General features: G+C 33.5%; 2 protein-coding genes across 2 annotated transcripts; one reads left to right on the top strand and one right to left on the bottom strand.

The window, feature by feature from the left end:
* Positions 1 to 5813: 5813 nt before the first annotated feature.
* LOC120150292 (transcription factor bHLH94-like) lies at positions 5814 to 7129 on the top strand. Its single transcript, XM_039162983.1, has 2 exons — positions 5814 to 6430; positions 6501 to 7129. Exons 1-2 carry the CDS (start codon positions 5957 to 5959, stop codon positions 7017 to 7019), a joined length of 993 nt encoding a protein of 330 aa, XP_039018914.1. The 5' UTR covers positions 5814 to 5956; the 3' UTR covers positions 7020 to 7129.
* Positions 7130 to 19645: 12516 nt separating this feature from the next.
* Positions 19646 to 20310, bottom strand: LOC120150332 (protein DMP10-like). The gene has a single exon (XM_039163026.1). It carries the CDS (start codon positions 20297 to 20299, stop codon positions 19658 to 19660), a length of 642 nt encoding a protein of 213 aa, XP_039018957.1. The 5' UTR covers positions 20300 to 20310; the 3' UTR covers positions 19646 to 19657.
* Positions 20311 to 20603: the final 293 nt, after the last annotated feature.

Raw genomic sequence — 20603 nt, 5'->3', positions numbered from 1 at the left:
TGACTATTTTCAATTTATCGATAATACATTGATCTGACATCTCACAGTTGATAAGTCGAGGACGAAGGACTCGTTGTTCGTCATCCTGTAATTTGTTAATCCATGTAATTAGAATAAATTCACCGTTCTCAAATAAAAAAACAAGTTGGTCATATTACCAGTTCTCCCAAATGACTCGAAATGTGTCGACCATCTAGCCTAAAAAGAACATTTTCTTCTGCCATGTTCCAATAAATCAAGACAAAAAAATTAAATATTACACTCAAATATTAAATAGTTTTATTCAAATAATCAATAATAGCAACGAAGTTATCTATTTTAATAAAAAATAAAAATAAACTTCAAAGATAAAACGATCAACCTTTGCAGGTGCAACTTAGATCGGTTATTACTTCATTTTCGTTTGACATATTACTCATCATTTCCACTCACATGAATTTTCAAGCCTTACTTTCTAATTTAATACAATAACCTTTTCCTAATTACTATTTCGTTCTCAATATTTTCAAACTTTGTAATTTAATCCCTAAATTTATAAATTCTTTCAAATTGAACCAATTAAGCATACTAATACTAAATTCCAGCATAGTATACCAACTTTTAATAATTTACATCTTATTCCTTAAATTCCTCAAAGTTTGCAAAACGGTCCCTATAACTTTACAATGTTCCAAAATGGTCCAAAGCTTATTTCAAATTATGTAACAACATATAAATCATTATTTCAAAGTATGTAACAACATATAATCACAAAATTAATAAAATTATGAAACGAAAATTATGAGATCCTGATGAAACACTAAACCTTTAAAACAAGAAGAAAATGATATCTAGGGCTTGAGTTTAAATTAACTCAATTTTTTGACGACAATGATGGATATCCTCTCATTCTCTTTGCTTCTGATAATCGATATCCTCCCTCACTCTCTTTGCTTCTGTAATTGATTCACAATGAATTGCCTAAAGCCGAGCACTCTTATAAACATATTCCGAACCCGTCCTATGCATGTATTGGTGGACCTATACTATAGAAGACGTCGAGACATCCCCTTCCCATGTGAATAAGACGCCGAGAAATCCACCCCCCAATGTGAAGAAGACGCCGAGAAATCCTCTAATAAATCCAACACATGCATGCATGCATGATTCAGACTTTAAGCCCCCCCATATGCAGATTTCTCTGCTCACCTCTGGGACATGCAACAACATCTTTCTCTGCTCACCCCTTGATTTCCCACGTCCAGGCCCACATGCAGAGCTCCCACTCCCAGCAGCATGCAGTGTCGCAGCTCGTAGCAGCAGGGGAAATTAAAGACGCCGAGAGGTCCTTTAATGATTCCAACACCTCTGAAGATGTCGGGAGATCACATGTCACCTGTAGCAATCACCCCATTTGGGAAAATAATCGACTGACTGGATTATTTTGGGAATTAAACATTTCAAGCAGCATTATTTCAGCAGTTTTCCCCTCAAATTATATAGCTTTTATTATTATTCTTATTCTTATTCTTTGCCACTAAAAGATGCAAACTCGTACCACATGAGAATTTGTTTCTTTTAAAAAAGGCATAATGTCAAAAAGTAATTCCAAAGTTTACCAAAATTATCATTTTAACTTCTAATATTTTACTTTGGGATAAAAAAAACTCCTTCTATAGAAAAATAATAATTTGTTAATACATGATTAACGCTCCAAAATAGTAGTTTTTTTAAAATTAAAATGAAATATTGAGAGCTAAAATGTCATATAAAAAAAGAATAAGAGACAAATTGATTATTCTATCAAATGTTAGGAGTTTTTTGCCCTAAAATGAAACGTTTACAGTCAAAATACTCTAAAAAGTAAAATAAGGGCAAAATGACCATTTTAATATTTTTTTTGACACTATGCAACAAAAAAACCTTCCATCTAAGGCATTAAAGTAAGGATGAAGAGTACTCGAAACATAAGGCTAGGGTTGTAAACAAGTCGAGTCGAGTTTGAGTATTATTGAGCTCGACTCGAATTCGAAAAGTTTAAAATTAGGCTCGACTCGACTCAAAAACTCGCGATCTAAAAATTATCAAGCTCAGCTCAAACTCGAAATATAATATTGAAATTCGACTCGAACTCGAAAATGCTCGATCTCAAAAAAAAATCAGGAGCTCGATTGAAGCTCGATTCGAGCTCAAACTCGAATTTGAACCTACAAAAATCTTATATTACATTTAAAAATATATTTTTAAAAATTTATAATTATCAATAATGTAGTTTTAATATATTTTTAATAATGTAATTTTAAAAAATATAAAATTATATAATATTTTTTCGAGTAGCTCGGGAGCTTTTTGAATCGAGTGTTAAGTAGTTCGTTTTATCTCGTTAAGAATTCGAATCGAGTTCGAGTCGAGTTCATTCGATTCGAGTATTGATCGAACTTTAATCGATTCGATCTCGAGTATCTCGCGATCAGTCTCGTCTCATTTACAACTTTACATAAGACGTTCATTGGTTCTCAGGAGATATGCTATGAAAAGCATCTCCCATCGTTTATATCGTTAACCGGTGAACAAAGAGATACTGTAATTAATTCCAGCACGCAAGCCTTGCTTATAGATACACCAAGATTACAAGGAATAGGAGAATTAATTGTATCACATGCCCTCAAAGTATGACATTCATTTTAAATTAGTCCCTAAATTTTTAAATGACATTAATTTTAAATTCATTCCTAATCTATGACTCTCATTTTAAATTAGTCCTCACACTTTTGAACATTTTAATTTCATCCCCAAATTATAACATTCATTCTAAATTGGTCCCCAAACATTTTGAATATTCCACAATTTTATCCTAAACTATATGTATATACTATTCACAACCCTTGTTAATAAAACCGTTAGGCCAAGTTATATTATTATATGTTAAAAAAGATAAAATTTAAGTTAAACTATGGTTGAAACTAATTACATATTTGGATGAATTTGAGGATGTAATTGGAATCTTCAAAAGTTTGGAGACTAATTTAGAAAGAGAACCATAGTTTAGGGATGAAATTAAAACAAGATTAATAATTTAGAGATAAAATTAGAATATTCAAAATTTTAAGGACTAATTTAAAATGAGAATTATAGTTTACATACATAAGATGCAATTAACTCGGAAAAAGACGTTAATCTGCTCTTGATTAAAGGCAAAACTCTACTTGTTTCCTAACAAACTCATAAAATTTGTGTGGCCACTTACAATGTCAAACACTCTTAAAACCACCAACCTTAGTAACTCTTTGCATCACCACAACTCCCACCCTAACACCTTGTATGATTTTTATATTATATTAGAGTAATAGTATATGATAGATCAGAGAAAAAATTAGATTAAATTAGAATCTTTACATTCATACGTTAATCGAACGTTAGAAACGTCCCAACATTATCATATTAAAATATTTATTAATTTTATATGTTCGTATTATTATTATTAAAAGTATTAAGGTTTTAATTTTGAGTTTTCAAAGACAGGTCGTAAATTTGATCAGACTCATGTCAATGAGACAGTCAAAGATAGTTTTGAATTCTAGGATCCGAGTATTTCAAAAGGCAACAACAAATAGCGGATTCATCCAGAAGCTATGAATGAGACTTTTGCTTACCCCATTGCTTTACTATAAATATGAGATTTTGAGAAGGCTAACATATAACAAGCAAGCAAGTAGAAACTTTCACAAGAGACTTCCTTCAAGAGAGAAAGAAAGATAGAGTGAGCTACTGTTGAGTAAATATTTTTGTAAATCATCCTAATTGGGTGAGGCATTTTGTATCCCTACGCATATAATAGTGGAAGACAAGTTTGCACTGGATAAGTGTCATGCGATATTTTCCGATTTGGGTTTTCTGCGTCACCAAAATATTGTGTTTTTGTTGTCTTTTATATTTGTGCCCATTTTAATCACACAAAGAGGAAAATATGTATTCACATATATATCCATCTTTTCCCAACATTTAGATATTGATTTTTGTAAGTGTTTGAATATAACCTTTTAAATATATCATTATTGAGTGATTAAAGACAAAGCATATACGCACGAGTTCTTGTCTTCATTCGATTCGTGCTCGTATAAATATGTCTTTGACATGCACCAATCACATTATCTTTTTTAATAAAGTTAGTAGAAATCTTTCCCTTACATGGTATAAAATGCTACAAATATAAAAAAAAACTAAAAATATTATTTTGATATTAATTTTTCTAAAAATGATATTTAAATTTAAAAATGGAGTAAACTTCCTCTCCCGAGGCTAGAGGGAAAATAAAAATAAAAATAATTAATTTAGATATATGTTATGTATATAAATATGATTTTCTTTAGTATGACAAATGAAGTCATCTCAATGGAGGCAACCAGCTACATAATGATCATTTTATTTGACATAAAGTGACATGGGTGTTGGTCACTACTCATAATAATGCAAAAAGTAGACGTTGTTGGGATCATATCCATCGTTAAAACTTCAAAATCTCAATATTTATTTTCTCTGCATATCATCTTCTAGGTTTTTCTTAAATTATTGTGCGGAGTTACAACATATATCATATCTTGTGCTTCAAAATTATTAGCCTATAACTCATCTTTACTCTAAAAATTTACATAATCAATAATATTTTTGGCTATAATAAAAAGTGTCATATGAATTTCTTGATGATAATTTTTTAAATTGTAATCAGAATAGTTATACAATTTATATAATTTATTACAAAGAACGTAATATTTACGACTTCAACTCAAAATATTATCCAATTTACTCTGGTGCTTTTGGTAAATTTTTTATTATAACATTTTCTTTTTAATCTTATACTCTAATAGATTGTGTTTTAGTATAACATTGCAAGAATGTCTACAATGTCATAGTTACTGGTTTTCGATGCTATTGTATCAATGAGATTCGTACGTCCGACCAGTATTACTAAATGACGACCAACCCCCTGTTAGTTTGGATTGCTGAAACGTGAGCTTCACGCGCCACCTTCTTTGGCCAAACTGTGGCTTTTATTTGCCGACAAGAGAACAAAAGAATAAGAACAAATGTTTGAGTTAATTTTGCCATAAAACATTCCTTTAAATAAGGAAGAAAAAACTCTTGATTTTCTCTTAATAAAGTTACATGCATTTATCCAATAATATAAGTATTGATTTTTTTAATAATCTGGGTTGATTATAAAATATAAAATGTTTATAGTTTTTTATCATAGATAACACGCATACACTCTTCTCAAAACCCCAAGGGAAAATTATTTTCCTTTAACCGAGACAACTCAATAAATTCATAAATAAATTTTGACTTAAAATATTTTATATCTAAAATTATTCAGACTTTTAGAATTTCTCACATTTTGAAAAGAGTTCAGTTATCTTTATACAAAGGAAGATGTAGGTAATCACCAAAGTTTGATATCGCTTAAAAAGATTTCGAGTTTGAGTTATTGTGTATGTAGAAAATCTCTATTCGGAGACTCACACAACAAAGTTAGGTGTACGATCCGGATAGATTCAAATTAGTCAAGACGAAGCCTTGAGAACTGGGAAGACAAAAAAAAGTTTGAAATTAAGTGAAATAATAATAAATATTGAAATTCAAATCCAAATTTATCTCACACACGCGCACATATATATACATGTATGTATGTATGTATGAACTTTGTGTTTTATGAAAATGATGATGTTTACTTGTACGAACAGGAGAGTCTGTTGGCTAAATACCCCAAAGCATAGGGCTTTTCTGCCAATGAAGGTAGAAAGGGATATCATATTTTTGTAGCCTTTGGCCCTTTGCTTTATCTTTCAATAAAATTTCATACTATTTCAGATTCAATTATGGTATGCATTTTTTTTAATCAAATTCCTTTAAGAAGCCAACTTCTTCACCCCTAAAGTGCAACACCATTTCTTTTCTTTTATCTGTGTTTTTAGTTTAAGCAATGACATTAGAGGCTGTGATATTTCAGCAAGATTTGTTTGGTCACAACAGCAATTGGAACCATGATTTTGGCCTGGAAAAACAAGAATCCAAAGATTCTTTTGCATATTTTCCTGACAACCAAACTCCAGAGATCAATGATGATTTTACTCGTGGAGATTACTGGGTTGCTTCTTCACCAACTTCACCAATGGCTGCACTAGTACCCCATCTCATTCATCACCACTGCCCAAATTCATCCTGTGATGCTGCTAATGTTAACGTATTATCATCCACCTACCACCCTTCAGCTTTCAATGCTTCATCGACAACTTGTAATCGTCGCAAGAGACGTCGATCCAAGACTCGAAAGAACAAAGAAGAGATTGAGAACCAAAGGATGACTCACATTGCTGTGGAGCGCAATAGAAGAAAGCAAATGAACCAATATCTCTCTGTTCTTCGATCTCTAATGCCTGAATCTTATGTTCAAACGGTATTTTTCTTTCCATCATTATGCTCTTAACTGTGACAAATGTCTCCATTAATGTACTTCCTTTGATTAGGGTGATCAAGCATCAATTATAGGAGGAGCTATCAATTTTGTGAAGGAGCTTGAGCACCATCTTCAATGGCTAAGTGCTGAAATAAAGGTAAAAGAAAGATCAAACACTAATGGTAATCACGGCAGCTGCTCATCGGTTTTCGATGAATTCTTCACATTCCCACAGTACTCAACAAATTCAAAACTGGGTGTTGGTAAAGATTCAATTTCCATAAATGATGAATCCCTGGTTGAAACTCAATCTGTCAGAGCTGACATAGAAGTTACCATGGTGGAAAGCCATGTAAACCTGAGAATAAGATCGAAAAAGCGACCGGCACAGCTCTTGAAGGTTGTTTCCTGGCTGAATATTATGGGTCTCAGTGTCCTCCATCTCAACGTCACAACTGTTGATCAAACGGTCCTCTACTCCCTCGGTGTTAAGGTAGAAGATGACAGTAAGCTGAGTTCAGTGGATGACATAGCCACAGCTGTGAACCAGTTGTTGTGTAGCATTCAAGAAGATGGTTTGCTGAACTGAAATCTTCCATGACTTTCAGCTTTTTGTTTTCTCCCTGGCCTACTGTAATTTTCTCCATATAAAGGCCTGTTTCCCCCTTTTAATCCTTAGTTTCAATTTAGTTTAGTTTGTTTTAGGCCACTGTATCCTTGTATGGGAATGAATTCTCTCATTTCTCAAATAAATTAAATTTATTGTGTTTCTAGGGGTGTATTATTCTTATTCTTTATTTCCTTTTATATATATATATATATATATATATATATAAAGTAGAACCAGCTAATTTTATTTAAAAAATAAAAAATATCTAAATAAGAGTTTATAATTAAATTCGTAAATTAAATAAATAATTAAGATATTATTCTATAACCGTGAAAAAATACTATTATCGAACCTTAAAACTGTTGATTTTATGTTTATTGGTCATATTATTAATAGTGTTATATATAGATTTATACCTTTACATAATTACTCTATCTGTAAATCTAGAGAAATTATTTTCTTTGAAAATATTTTTTATTAATGTACACTTAGATAATCGTGTTTCTTTTTTTAATATTCCTACATGAGATTCCTCAATTGATAACCTAAAGCCTAGGAATAAAAGGAAAAGAGTAACCAGTAGTTTTTGTTCTAATTTTATTACTTTCTTCATAATTGAAATAAGCGATATAAACTTAATATTCGGTCCTGAAACTTAGTCGTTTCTAATATATGAAGATATAAAAACTTATGAGGAAGTTATAAGATTTATTAATGTTAGCTTTTTGAGGGATGTTATAAATAATAAATAGAATCTATTGAATCTAATCACATGTGGGAATTGATAGAATTGCCTAGAACATTTAAGCCAACCAGAGATAAAGAGGTTTTTAGAAAGAAATTTAGTGCAGATAAGTTAATACAAAGATATAAGATAAGATTAATAGTCAAGAGGTTCATTCATAAATATGGGACATACTCTCTTGCGACTAAGATCTCAATAAGTTTTTTCTTGTCTGTTTTAGCTTCAATTCACAATTACAAGTACATTAAATGGATGTAAAATACATCTTTTTAAATAGAGACATGGACCAGGAGACCTATATAGAGTAGCCTCTATGATTTATGACTCCTGGAGAGAAAGATAAAGTACGCAGACTTAAGAAGTCTCTCTATGGCCTTAAGTAAGCTCTGAAATAGTACAAAAAATTATAGAACTTTTCTTAGTTTTAGTTTTATAGTTAATGATGTAGATGCATGTTTTTATTTAAAACTATTTGGCACAAATCATGTTATCATAAGTTTATACGTAGATGACATGTTGATTTTTAGTATCAATTTTAAGGTCATAAATAAAACCAAATTTTTTTGTCTACTAAATTTGACATGACTGATTTAAGAGAGAGAGATGCAATCTTAGATGCTAAGGTTACAAAAATTAGAAGAAAAAAATCTCTATAAATCAATCTCGTTACTTTAAAAGGTAATTAAATAAATTTAATAGTTATAAAGTAATTCCAGTTAAAACCCCTCATGATTCCATCGTTCATTTGATTCAGAATAAGGGAAATAATGTTTCTCAAACTAAATATGTTAAAATTATTGAAAGTCTAATATTCTTATAAATTATACTGAGCCTGAAACTGCCTATGCATTGAGTATACTAAGTAGATGTACCTATAATCCTTGTAGTGAATATTGGAATACTCTTAAACACTTAAGTATCTTAAAGGTATAGTTGATTGGAAGTTATAATTTGTTAGTTACCTTGCAGTTATTTAGGGGTATTGTGATACAAACTAGGTAACTGATAGTGATGAATTAAGATCTACTAATAGGTATGTTTTCACTTTAGGTGGAACAACTGTTTTGTGGAAGTTTACGAAGTAGCCATGTATTACTCACTCCACTATGGAGTCAAACTTTATTGTTCTTGGCCTAGCTAGGCAAGAATCTTATTGGCTCGAGAATTTGATGGTATAAATTCCTTGATAGGGAAAATTGACTCATTCGATGTCCTTATTATGTGATTCACAAGCAGCGATTTGTATAACTTTGAGTCAAGTATAAAATGATGATAAAAGACACATTTGTATAAGGCATCAGTCTATGAGACATTTAATAAGGAACATAATACTCTCTTTAGAGTATGTGAGTTTGGAAAGGTATCTTGTTGATCCGCTTACCAAAAATTAAGTATGAAAATGGTTTCAAATTCGTCAAGGGAGATAGACCTCAAGCATTAGTTGTGAAATTCATGGTGGATTGTTGCGTGTTGTGAGTACTATAAAATTATACGCAAATAATGTTCAAGTATACACAATCGCAGTAAGTAATATAATGATAAGTGAAAATAGTTCTCTGGGATTGGTGGAATTTATGAGTTTGACCACAACATTATACTAAATTATATAAGTATAGAAATGATATATACACTGATAATGCTTCGATAATGGAGATGTAAGGGTGAATGGAATGATGGTAGGGGAATGTAATTGTGTCGGGGCAAGAGAACAGTTTATAATGTGAAATGATGAAAATACCAAGTCAATGTAAAATGGTAAAAATAGCAAATAAATTGAATAACTTGATATTCCTCACACGAGAAACTACTTCGGGAATGAATGGTAGGGAGTCAATTAAGGAGCTGAAAACTTATCTTTCTAGTTGATCTACTCTTCTAATGCTTTACTTGTTCGACAGAGTTTGCTAAAAGTGTTCTTGCTATCTCTAGTCTAAGAACCTAACGGAATAGAATGTCATTACATCTCCTCTCAGTCTCAACTATGGCAACCTACACTATTGAAAACGTACTACCCTATTAGTCGTTGAAATCCTAGCTTAGTCTCTCTCAAGTACTAAGGGATTATGTTATAGTGATTAACTATACCCCATTGTTTATGTTAATAATACTTAAGTTTCTCTCAAATACTTAAGAATTAGTGACTAGATTTCTCTCAAACATCTAGTCTTCATATAAGAAATGGACACTCTCATGCCTCCTACAATCTTGGAAGATGAAACACACATAAACAAAACAAGTAAAAACAAAAGATAAACATTCATCAACCATTAAAGTTTCAAGCATTCATCAAATAAACCCCATCAAATATAACTAAGTTCATGGTGGGGTTTGAACAAACCATGGAGTATACAAAAATGTCATTCGACCTTACAACCCAACTAAAGTTTCAAGCTTAAAAATGGAACAAAGGTTGGAGAAGAAAGCACTAGGCTTGCATGGCCGACACTTCCTTCAAGCCACGATGAACGACTATAGCGCGAGCTCCTCTCGGATGCTACGCCACTCCCTTGAGCTTCATTGATAAGTGCTTAATTTAGTTAATATTTTGCTTCTAAATTACTCCTTAATCATTGATTTTTGTGGCTTAATTGTTCGTTTTGATTCATTTTCTGTACAGGACGTCAGATTCTGGAAATTGCACAAAAAGGAGAGAATTTTGTTTTTTTTTATTTCTGGAATCAAAGATGGATTAGTGGGCATGAATTCGGACATGAAACATCTGACTAGGCGATGACATCAACACCTTCTAGAAGATCCAGTCAGCGTTTCTAGAAGCACGAATGGATTGGCCGCACATTTCTGGAATTCGGATTTGGATTAAACTCAAGTTTTAGGATAATATTTTAAACATTATATTTTATCTTTGTTTTAGGTGTTTAAGTTTAAATAGGTTTTAGTATTTTAATTAAGTTTTAGGATATTATTTTTATATTTTATCTTTGTTTTAAGTATTTTTGTTTAAATAAGTTTTAGTATTTTAATTAGGATTTAGAATATTATTTTAAATATTATTTTCGTTTTAGGTATTTTACTTTAAATAGTTTTAAGTGTTTTAATTAGGATTTAAGATGTTTTAGATTGTTTTTAGGAATTTGAAGGCTATAAAAACCCTCTCAGGGTAAGCCTAGAAACATATTTATCTCATCTGAGAATAAAATCTTCCTTTTTTCTCTAGCTTTCTATATATTTTCGCATACTCCTCTATTTTCTTTTAAATTTTGTTTTCAACAATTGATAAGTATGACATTGGCCATGCTTAGCTAATTTTCTTTCAAGTCGAAAACTAAAGCGAAGGCTCAATTCCAAATGTGAGAAATGTGAGGTACTTAAATCACTTCAAATTTCTCTCTCTGTTTTCTGAGCTTACTTTTCAAATCAAAACGATTTCAACATTGGTCCGGATGTTGTTATGGTTAACGTTTGAAGAAGGATTTGCTTATTGAAGCATATTCAGCTTCCCGAGAACACATTTAGCAAAATTGTTTGCTAAGAGGAAACTGAGATCGGAATCAGTTATTGTTAAAACAACACAATCCGAGTTGGCAACGAAGAATTGTCCTTGTAAGCTGACGTGAATCTTGAAGTAAAAATCTGTTTCGATGATCCAAGGAATTTGAGGCAAAGCTGAAGTCTGAAGCTGCTTTCACTATAAGTTTTCTTTATCTCGATCTCTTTCAATAATTTATTTAATTATTTCTTTTATTTAATTCTTATCTTTTATTTTAAAAACAACTTTTAAAAACCCATTTTTTTTATTTTACTACTATGATTTATTATTTTATTATTTTCCCTTTTATTTATTATTATCTATTTTATTTTATTAAATCTTTTCAACTTTACTTGGAATTCTATCTCCTCCTAAAATCAAGAAACAATTTTACCAAATCAGAAACACCACAGTCATTATGGATCGACTTTGCTTCTTTATACTACATTTTCCTTTCTATTTAAGAAGCCGAAATTATTTTGATAACAAAACGACAATTATCATTCATCAATGGAAGAACACCACTAAAAATAGATGGGAGAAAGAAGAAGAAAAAGGAGTTGTTGTGCGTCAATGGAGGGAGAGAAAAACTTTAGAAAATATGATGGATCCCCCCAAGATTCTCTCTCTTATGTGGTATCCTTATAATTAAAATCTAAGGATATTTTTGGGAGATTTTGCACTCAAAATTCCCATCATACCCCTAAATGCATTTCTTGTGCGTGAAATTTTACCCCATAGGTGGTAGTGGACTCCATTCATGTGGTTACCAGCAACAAACACGTACATGACAAACAACTGTCATATTATAAAAATATATTTTTATCTTTTTCTGCGCCAAAAATGCAAGGCATTGCAGTTTGCTTCAGCAACATGTGATGTCGCAACATTCTTCTCAACTCACCTTATGCTCCTTGTTACCTGCACATCACTAACCATCCACACTTTTTTTATCATATAGTACCTTAACAAAGTAAAATAACACAACCACCACAAATGCAACTACATGCACCTAAAATGATCTATATGAACCCTTAGACAAACAATTACTTAAGTGAAAAATGTCTTAAAGTAGTCTTTTTACTGAGTTATCATATCTCAACTTAGTTCATAAATTCCATGGGTCAAACCAAGCCATGAAATACCTCTGGCAATTCCTGGTGTTCGAATTTAAGACCTTAAGAAATAACAATAATTTTTTTACTACCGAGGCCATAATGTAATTGAAGGTTGATTGTATAAAAAAAACTCATTTAATGCGATTAATTGACATTTTTTTACTTTATTTTGCTCAATCATTAAGCTTATAAATAAAGAGACTTTCTTTCCTTTCATATATAACAAAACAATCAAAATCTATCATTGTCTTTTAGTTTGAGAATTTTCTCCTCTTTTCCTATTTTGAGTAGGGCCATATATTTTCTATTCTGAGAAGGGCAATATCATTGGCTTTCCCTTTAAATTTCAGGTGTATGATCAGGAACGGAGCTCCCCCAAGGTACTCCGACCTGTTAAATTTATATATTTGATATAATTTTAGTTTAATAGTATTTTGGTTTATGTAAATATAAATATTTAAATTTAAAAATTATAAAAATCTATTAAATGTTTAATCAAATAGAAATCGAACTAAATAATGATAAGTCTGTGTGCTCAAATTTTTTTCTAATTACAATTTAAGTTATTGTAAGTTTAAATATTAGACAAATTAGAAGTTATCTTTTGAGTTTTGAGTTTTTTTTAAATTTAAGGTGAATACAATATAATATATGTAAAAAAAAACTTTAAACTATTTGACAATGAACGCTCATACCCCTACATAAGTGCTTGAACTCGAGACCTCAAGGATAACAACAATTCGTTAATCACTAAAGTCGCTTGGTTCATGCTGAATTTCGAATTTAAATACCTAACAAGTCTTTATAATTTTTTTAAATAATCTAATATTTCGGCTCCTACTAATTTTTAATTAGAGAAAATAACCTCAGTGACCAAAAATCCCATATAATATACGATTTTAACCACCTTTTTCCGGATTTGCCAAAATGACCAGCAAAATCGCAATGCGATCGCTAATTCGCAACGCGATCTCCATTATCGCAAATCAGTTTCTAGATTCGCAACGCGATTATGACTATCGCAATGCGATTTTCCAATTTCGCGTTGCGATTTTCCCAATTCGCAATGCGAATAAGTAAATCGCAATGCGAATTGGGAAAATCGCAATACGATACTGACTATCGCAACGCGATAATACAAAATCGCAACGCGATACTGACTTTCGCAACGCGATACTGACTTTTGCAACGAGATAATACATAATTGCAATGCGATTTTCAAAGCGCCATTAGTATCGCAACGCGTATTTTATTTTCAAATTCCAAACACGAATATTAATATATTGGAACACTGAACCGTCCACAGTATCCCGTAATCGCAACTCATAACCTAAAACCTAAATCACAACTCAGTCCCATCTCCATCTCTCACTCTCTCACCCATCCGACGAAATCCGTCCCCATCTCCGGCGAAATCCGTCTATCTCCATCTCTCAGAGCCACCCTCACAATCAGAAATGGAAAATCAACCAAATCAACCACCGAGGGTTAGTTTTTTTTAATTATTTTCTTTTCGAAATTTTTGCATTATTATTAGGTTTTTCATATTGAAATTAATGATAAGTTTACTGGTAATTTCAATAATAGATTAACCATTTCACTTAGATTGCTTATTAAATCAACCGAGAATCGCAACGCGAAATGAAAATCGCAACGACAAAATCGCAACGCGATTTTATTCTCTCGTTGCGATTGTCATTTTCGTGTTGCGATTTTCATTTTCAGAAACTATTTTTCTTCTGCAAATTGAAACTTGAATGAATTGCATTACTTCAACCAAAAAAAAAAGACAAATAAGAAATTCACAGTGTTGCAAATTTAAGTTTGAAGAATAAACTACTACTCTTTATGTTTTTTTTTTTTTATATCTTCACAGTGTAGTTTTTGGTATATCTAACTTAGTATGTTTATTGTTTTTGTAAAACTTTTATTTGGCTCAATTGACCTTAAGAAATAAAGTCAGCCTGGCCAAAACAATTGCGTCGAAGCTTTCACCTGCACAAAGAAAAATGTTTGAGGATATTTGCTTCGGGCCATGGCTGAAAGTACAACATCCCGGTGGAGATGCGATGTTGACACACCTGTTTCTTCAAACCATGACTAGCGATACTATACAACATCGTGATGAAGAGATATGGTTTGATTTTCCACCGCGTATACGTGTTTTGGGCGGAGGAGTTTGCTTAATCACCAGTCTACGCTTCGGACACGATGATGTAGGTCGGTACACTAGACACATTACCCGCCCATCATGGTTATCCCGGGTTTTTCCTGAGCTGGAGAGGCCGAATCTACACGTGGAAGACCTGATGAGATTATTGAATAAGAAAGATGGTTTTACTCGGATGGATGACGTCGATGTTGTCCGAGTATGCCTTCTAATACTTTTGCATGCCGACTTTTTAGGCAGAGAGGCCAGACAACCTATTCTGAATGATCTAATCAAATTGGTAGAAGACCTAAATGCGTAGAACCTGTTTCCGTGGGGCTCGTATATATGGAAAGCTACATGGAATAAGTTATCGTCTGCCTTGGATGATCGAAAAAGTTTGCATGTCGATGGTTCCAAATACACTTTGACAGGCTTTATTTGGACCTTTAAGGTAAGAATTTTTATATAATGTTTCCAAAATTATAAGTAATTATTTAACAATTACTAATGTTTGTTATTATATTGTTTGTAGATTTGGATATTTGAGGCCTTTCCCGCCATGAAGACATATGCAATAAAAACTTCAAATGATATTCCCAGGGCTATTTCCTGGAAGAGGAAACAGACCTTGCAATGGGAAGATTTACTACGGTATACGACAATAAATAATGTAAGTTAACATAAATACTACCATATGTTTATAAACAAGTTATTACTAGTACACGTTTAACTTTGTTTGAGCTTTTATATTGTTAGGAGGCCAACACTCCATTACAGAGGCTGACACCCACGGAAGCTGAGCTTGCCACTGATTGGTGGCAATCTAGTAAGCGTTTTTTTGATGGCAGGGATGATGAGCAGCCTCCACTTCGGGAGCCATCACCTCACCCAGAGCTATCACCTAACCCAGAGCCATCACCTGATCGACCCGAATATACACCTCCACAACGACAGCCATCACCTATTTTGTCACATCATCGAGCCTCATCTTCACCATCACCGCAAGATAGGCGACCGGCAAAGATGCCACGACGTTTATCTCCCTGTTCTCCACCTCCACGGGATGAGTTAGGGGAGTTACGTGATGAGGTCAATGCCTTGCGTGAGGAGGTCGGTACTTTACGCAAAGACGATGGTGCATGGCGTGTTGAGGTGTCTACTTTACGCGGTGAGGTATCCGCTCTACGTGAGATGGTAGCATCATTGCAGAATGAGGTTCATACTCTATGCAACGAGGTAAGTTTAAGATTTTTCATATTTAACTTGATGACAAATTTACTCGTAATTTTACTTAGATTAACCATTTCACTTAGATTGCTTAATAAATTCATTCGGTTGCTGCCAATACTACTAAACTATTTTTGTTAGTATTTGTTTTTGGTTTTGTTTTTGTCTTTTGGTTGAAGTAATGCAATCCATTCAAGTTTCAATTTGCAGAAGAAGAATAGTTTACTTTCGCAACACGAAAATGACTATCGCAACGCGGAAATGGATATCGCAATGCGAAATGAAAATCGCAACGACAAAATCGCAATGCGAAATGAAAATCGCAACGACAAAATCGCAACGCGAAACACAAATCGCATTGCGATTTTCATTTCGCATTGCGATTTTGTCGTTGCGTTTTTCATTTCGCATTGCGATTTTCATTTCGCGTTGCGATAGCCATTTCCGCGTTGCGAAAGTAAGTTTCGTGTTGCGAAAGTAAACTATTCTTCTTCTGGAATGTTTATATATGTTGTCCTTTTAAATGTTTATATAAGTGCTTACTTCTGGAATGTTATCTGATGCATTTTGTGAACTATGATAGAATAATGACTTGGGTGAATACAATGCAAGTTTGAAACATATTTGTCTTTGTTTAATATCATGTCTGTTTATTTACTGATTTATGTATTAATTTTTTTAGCGGCCCGATAAGGTGGATGCTTTACGTCGGGTTTTCCTTGCACGACGGAGTTTACGCATTAGACGGCGTGCACGTGCTATTACGTCTCCGTTCACCCCAATGGTGCGAAGACTCCGAAAGAAGAAGCCCGACTCACCTGTCATCCCTCAAGAGTCCCCTCCAATCGTTTAAGAGGCCACTGTCATCGTTGAAAATGTCCCTCCCACCATTCCAAAGCCCGATTCACATGGGGTAATATATCATCAAATTATTGAGAAACCCCCACCGTTGCTGGACATGATGGATGAGAGTTGGCTCTCATATGAGTTACCGGCTAGTACCCTTCCGGTATCTGAAGTGGAGAGGAGACAACTACCGGAAACAATTCTGGATAATACCATTTGGGCTAAGACCGCAGTTGATTTTTATCTACATGAGCGGAGCCAAGGGTGTTACACTGACATAAGTAAACTCAACGATGAGATGTATTTGTTACTTAATCGGTCTTGGTGGGGTGTGTTATTAGGGGTTGAAGACAGTGGCTATTTCGATGGGGAGGTAAGTCTTATATTTGTCTTATATATGATTTTGATTAATTTTTTTAAAAATTAATGTAATTCACTAATATATGTCTTTTTTTGTAAAATAACATATCGATGCGTGGGTGTCACGTCTTCTAATAATAAGGAAGCTTAGGAAAAATAAAAAAAAATTCACGATATACAATAATGCCGGCGGCTTTTCACGCAGTTCACTTGAAGAATCAACGAGATGAATCATTTTCGTTGGGCAATGGACAAGCTAAACTTTATCCTGCATGGTGGGAGGTCGATAAGGTTAGTGTTTATTTTTTAAATTTTTTAAAGGTGTTCATAAATAAGTGCGCAAATAAATGAATTATTACTTATGATTGCAGGTGTTTATCCCTGTTTTGGAACGTCGTCATTGGCTTCTCGTCCAACTTCATCTCCCATCCCTGAAGATAATAGTATATGACAGCATGATAAATTACATATCACTGTCTGATTTGAGAGATATTATCAAGGGATGGAGCTCTCATTTGGCTAAATTCTTGGATGGGATTAATTATTGGACTCATTCTGGACACAAGAAGCCAAAGAAGTTCAATGTCACAGTTGTCAGAGACGAGACCGCGCCACAACAATCGCCGGGAGCCAGAGGGGATTGTGGTCCTCTCGTATGCATGTGCTTGGCGCGTTTGACGACGGGAAGCACAGAGTTTCTACCTCCCACCGATAGAGATAGAGCTGCAGTAGGCTTGTGGTTTTGGCATTATATGGCTAGAGCGATATATTCGAGACGCTGCCTACCTGCATCCGCGTTATGAAAGTATCCATTGTTAATTGGTAAGTCAAATGCAAGTTTTTGTTAACATATATACTCCTTTTGGTTTGAAAATGTTTGGTTAAGTACCTAGAATTCAATAATTTGTTGTTTGTAGGTTTTAGATGTGCAGGAAGTCTTGTTTGAGCAAATGTTTGGTTTCTGCAGGTTAATCCTTAAGTGAGCTGCGTGAAATGGATGTACGGGTGCAAAAGTTGATTCATTGATTCAATAATTGATGAGGAAATAAGAATTATTATTATTTTTTGATTGTTTAATTGATTTGTAAAAAATGATTTGTAAATGTTGATTTGTTTAATTGATGTGTACATAATTCTTATTTGTGCTTGTTTAATTGATTGAAATGTAATAGTTGATTTGTTGATTTTCAATCTGCATTATGTTGAAGGCAAAACAGACTATCGCAACACGAAACTGACTATCGCAACGAGAGAATCGCAATGCGAAATGAAAATCGCAATGCGAAATGAAAATCGCAACGAGAAAATCGCAATGCGATTTTCATTTCGCATTGCGATTTTCTCGTTGCGATAGCCATTTCGCGTTGCGATAGTCATTTTCGCGTTGTGATAGTCAAATGAATGTCTAATAAGTGATAACAACTGAACATATCATAGCAATGTTCAAAACTCAAGTTACTAATACATGCCTAACTGAAAATGTTAAAAGTGCACACATAAAATACACATAATACAACGTTTGCATTTAAAAATCACCTAAGTTAACAGTCCCAAAAGGTGAAGTCGGTTGTGATTGGGATTTTGAAGATGATTGCGATTTTGATTGCCTTTTGCTTGACACCATATGAGCTTTGGATTTTGATGAGGATCCATATTTTGGTAGAGGAAAAGATGATTGTGATGGCACTGGTGAACCACATGTCATCCTTGTATGACCACTTTCCTTGCACCGACTACATGTCGATCTCTTCTTCTCTTCACCCTGAGACGGTATACGATCGTGACTTTTTGGTCGGCCAGGTAGCCTTCTGTCCATGGCTGGTGGCAAAACTGTTTGTAAGTCATCTGGTATGTCCCACTCAGAAAGATGTTGCGAAACTAAAACCTGTTGCGAACTTTGAAAATCGCATTGCGATTATGTATTATCTCGTTGCGATAGTCAGAATCTCGTTGCGAAAGTCAGAATCGCGTTGCGAAAGTCAGAATCGCGTTGCGAAAGTCAAAATCACGTTGCGAAAGTCAGTTTCGCGTTGCGATAGTCAGTATCGCATTGCGATTTTCCAAATTCGCATTGCGATTTACTTATTCGCATTGCGAATTGGGAAAATCGCAACGCGAAATTGGAAAATCGCATTGCGATAGTCATAATCGCGTTGCGAATCTGGAAACTGATTTGCGATAATGGAGATCGCGTTGCGAATTAGTGATCACATTGCGATTTTGTTGGTCATTTTGACAAATCCGAAAAAATTGATTAAAATCGTATATTATATGAAATTTTTAGTCACTGAGATTATTTTCTCTTTTAATTATTACTCCGTCACTGTATGATATTTGAAAGTACATATCAATCTCGAAAAGACAGCGTTTAATTCGAATATTATACTAATTAAAATAATTTTACTTTCTAAAACAATGATTCATCCACAATATTGCGAAGGTTCTGTTTACTTTCTTTTAGTTTTATTTTTAGTCCGTACTAACCTTTCCTTTTGCGGTAGTAACTTATTTTATCAACATATTTTTCTTTTGTATAATATTCCTGCTACTGTTTAGCAGCACACATGCACATATATTGCACCATACAACCATTATTTTACAATTATTATTGTGGTTTCAGTCCTTCTTGCTGATATAACATCCATTATGTCACAAGTGGAAATTCTTTAGTAGACATGTAATTCATTTTGGGCATGGGAGGGAGCCCTTGTGGCCTATCTCCTCGATCTGTTTCTCTTCTTTTCCATCGCCATGATCACCATATCCAATACCTCGACGTTTCGTGGGGAAAAGAATGAACAATCCACTGGCTAAGATCCCAAACCCTAATGGCAGATTCGTCATCAATGCATTACCATTTGGTCCAGGTTTAGGAAAAAAGCAACGTTGAACCTCAAAGCTACTACAAGCAATCACTAAAAACAAAGTTAAAGAACAGCATGCATGAAGGAAATCAATGGCAGTGAGCTTATACTTGTTGAATATTTTGTCGGTTTCTTTTTTGTCATTTTCCAAATCAAGACCATCATCGACCTCGTCGTTGAAAACCCACAGTCCTTTGAAGGTGGCGATACCATAATAAAGCTTTCCATCGTTGCCTACGAAACTGTCGGTGAACGAAGATAAGAAGCAAGAGATCGAACACGCAATAATTAAACCTAAAGTCATGTATTTGTGAGCCACTTCGCATCTTCCATTGTTGGAGAAGGAGGGTATAATGGCTTGGAATGCAAAGACGGTGCCGGTCGGAAGCAGGTTTGCGAGGTTAGCTGAGAACGGTAGGGCCTTGTGGGCGGATTGTGGAATAAGTTTGATGCTCGCCATGGATGAACTCTTTCAAGTTTCACGTCTTGATTTGTGGGATCATATTTTCCTCATTTATGGTTTTATAGTAAAAATTAAAAAAAATTGGCATAATGCTAAAAATAGCCCCTCAATGTTTACAAAAATGATTATTTTGGCCCCTATTATTTTTTTAGAGCATTTTGACCCCAACATTTCGCTTTGGGGAAAAAGTTTCCTCTATATATGAAAATTATTAGTTAACACACAATTAATGCTCCAAAATATGAGCTTTTTAACATAAAATGAAACATTGAGGGGGTAAAATACCCCTTAAAAAAGAAAA

Source organism: Hibiscus syriacus, unplaced genomic scaffold, assembly GCF_006381635.1.
Source record: "Hibiscus syriacus cultivar Baekdansim isolate YM2019G1 unplaced genomic scaffold, ASM638163v2 tig00111022_pilon, whole genome shotgun sequence".
NCBI lineage: Eukaryota > Viridiplantae > Streptophyta > Magnoliopsida > Malvales > Malvaceae > Hibiscus > Hibiscus syriacus.
This window is presented reverse-complemented; position numbering and strand designations above follow the sequence as displayed.

Excerpts from the sequence above, each read along its gene's own strand:
- LOC120150292 (XM_039162983.1), top strand. The coding sequence starts at position 5,957 with ATGACATTAGAGGCTGTGATATTTCAGCAAGATTTGTTTGGTCACAAC. Across the intron at positions 6,431-6,500 it reads CTGAATCTTATGTTCAAACG|GGTGATCAAGCATCAATTAT; the intron begins GTATTTTTCTTT and ends TCCTTTGATTAG.
- LOC120150332 (XM_039163026.1), bottom strand. The coding sequence starts at position 20,299 with ATGGCGAGCATCAAACTTATTCCACAATCCGCCCACAAGGCCCTACCG.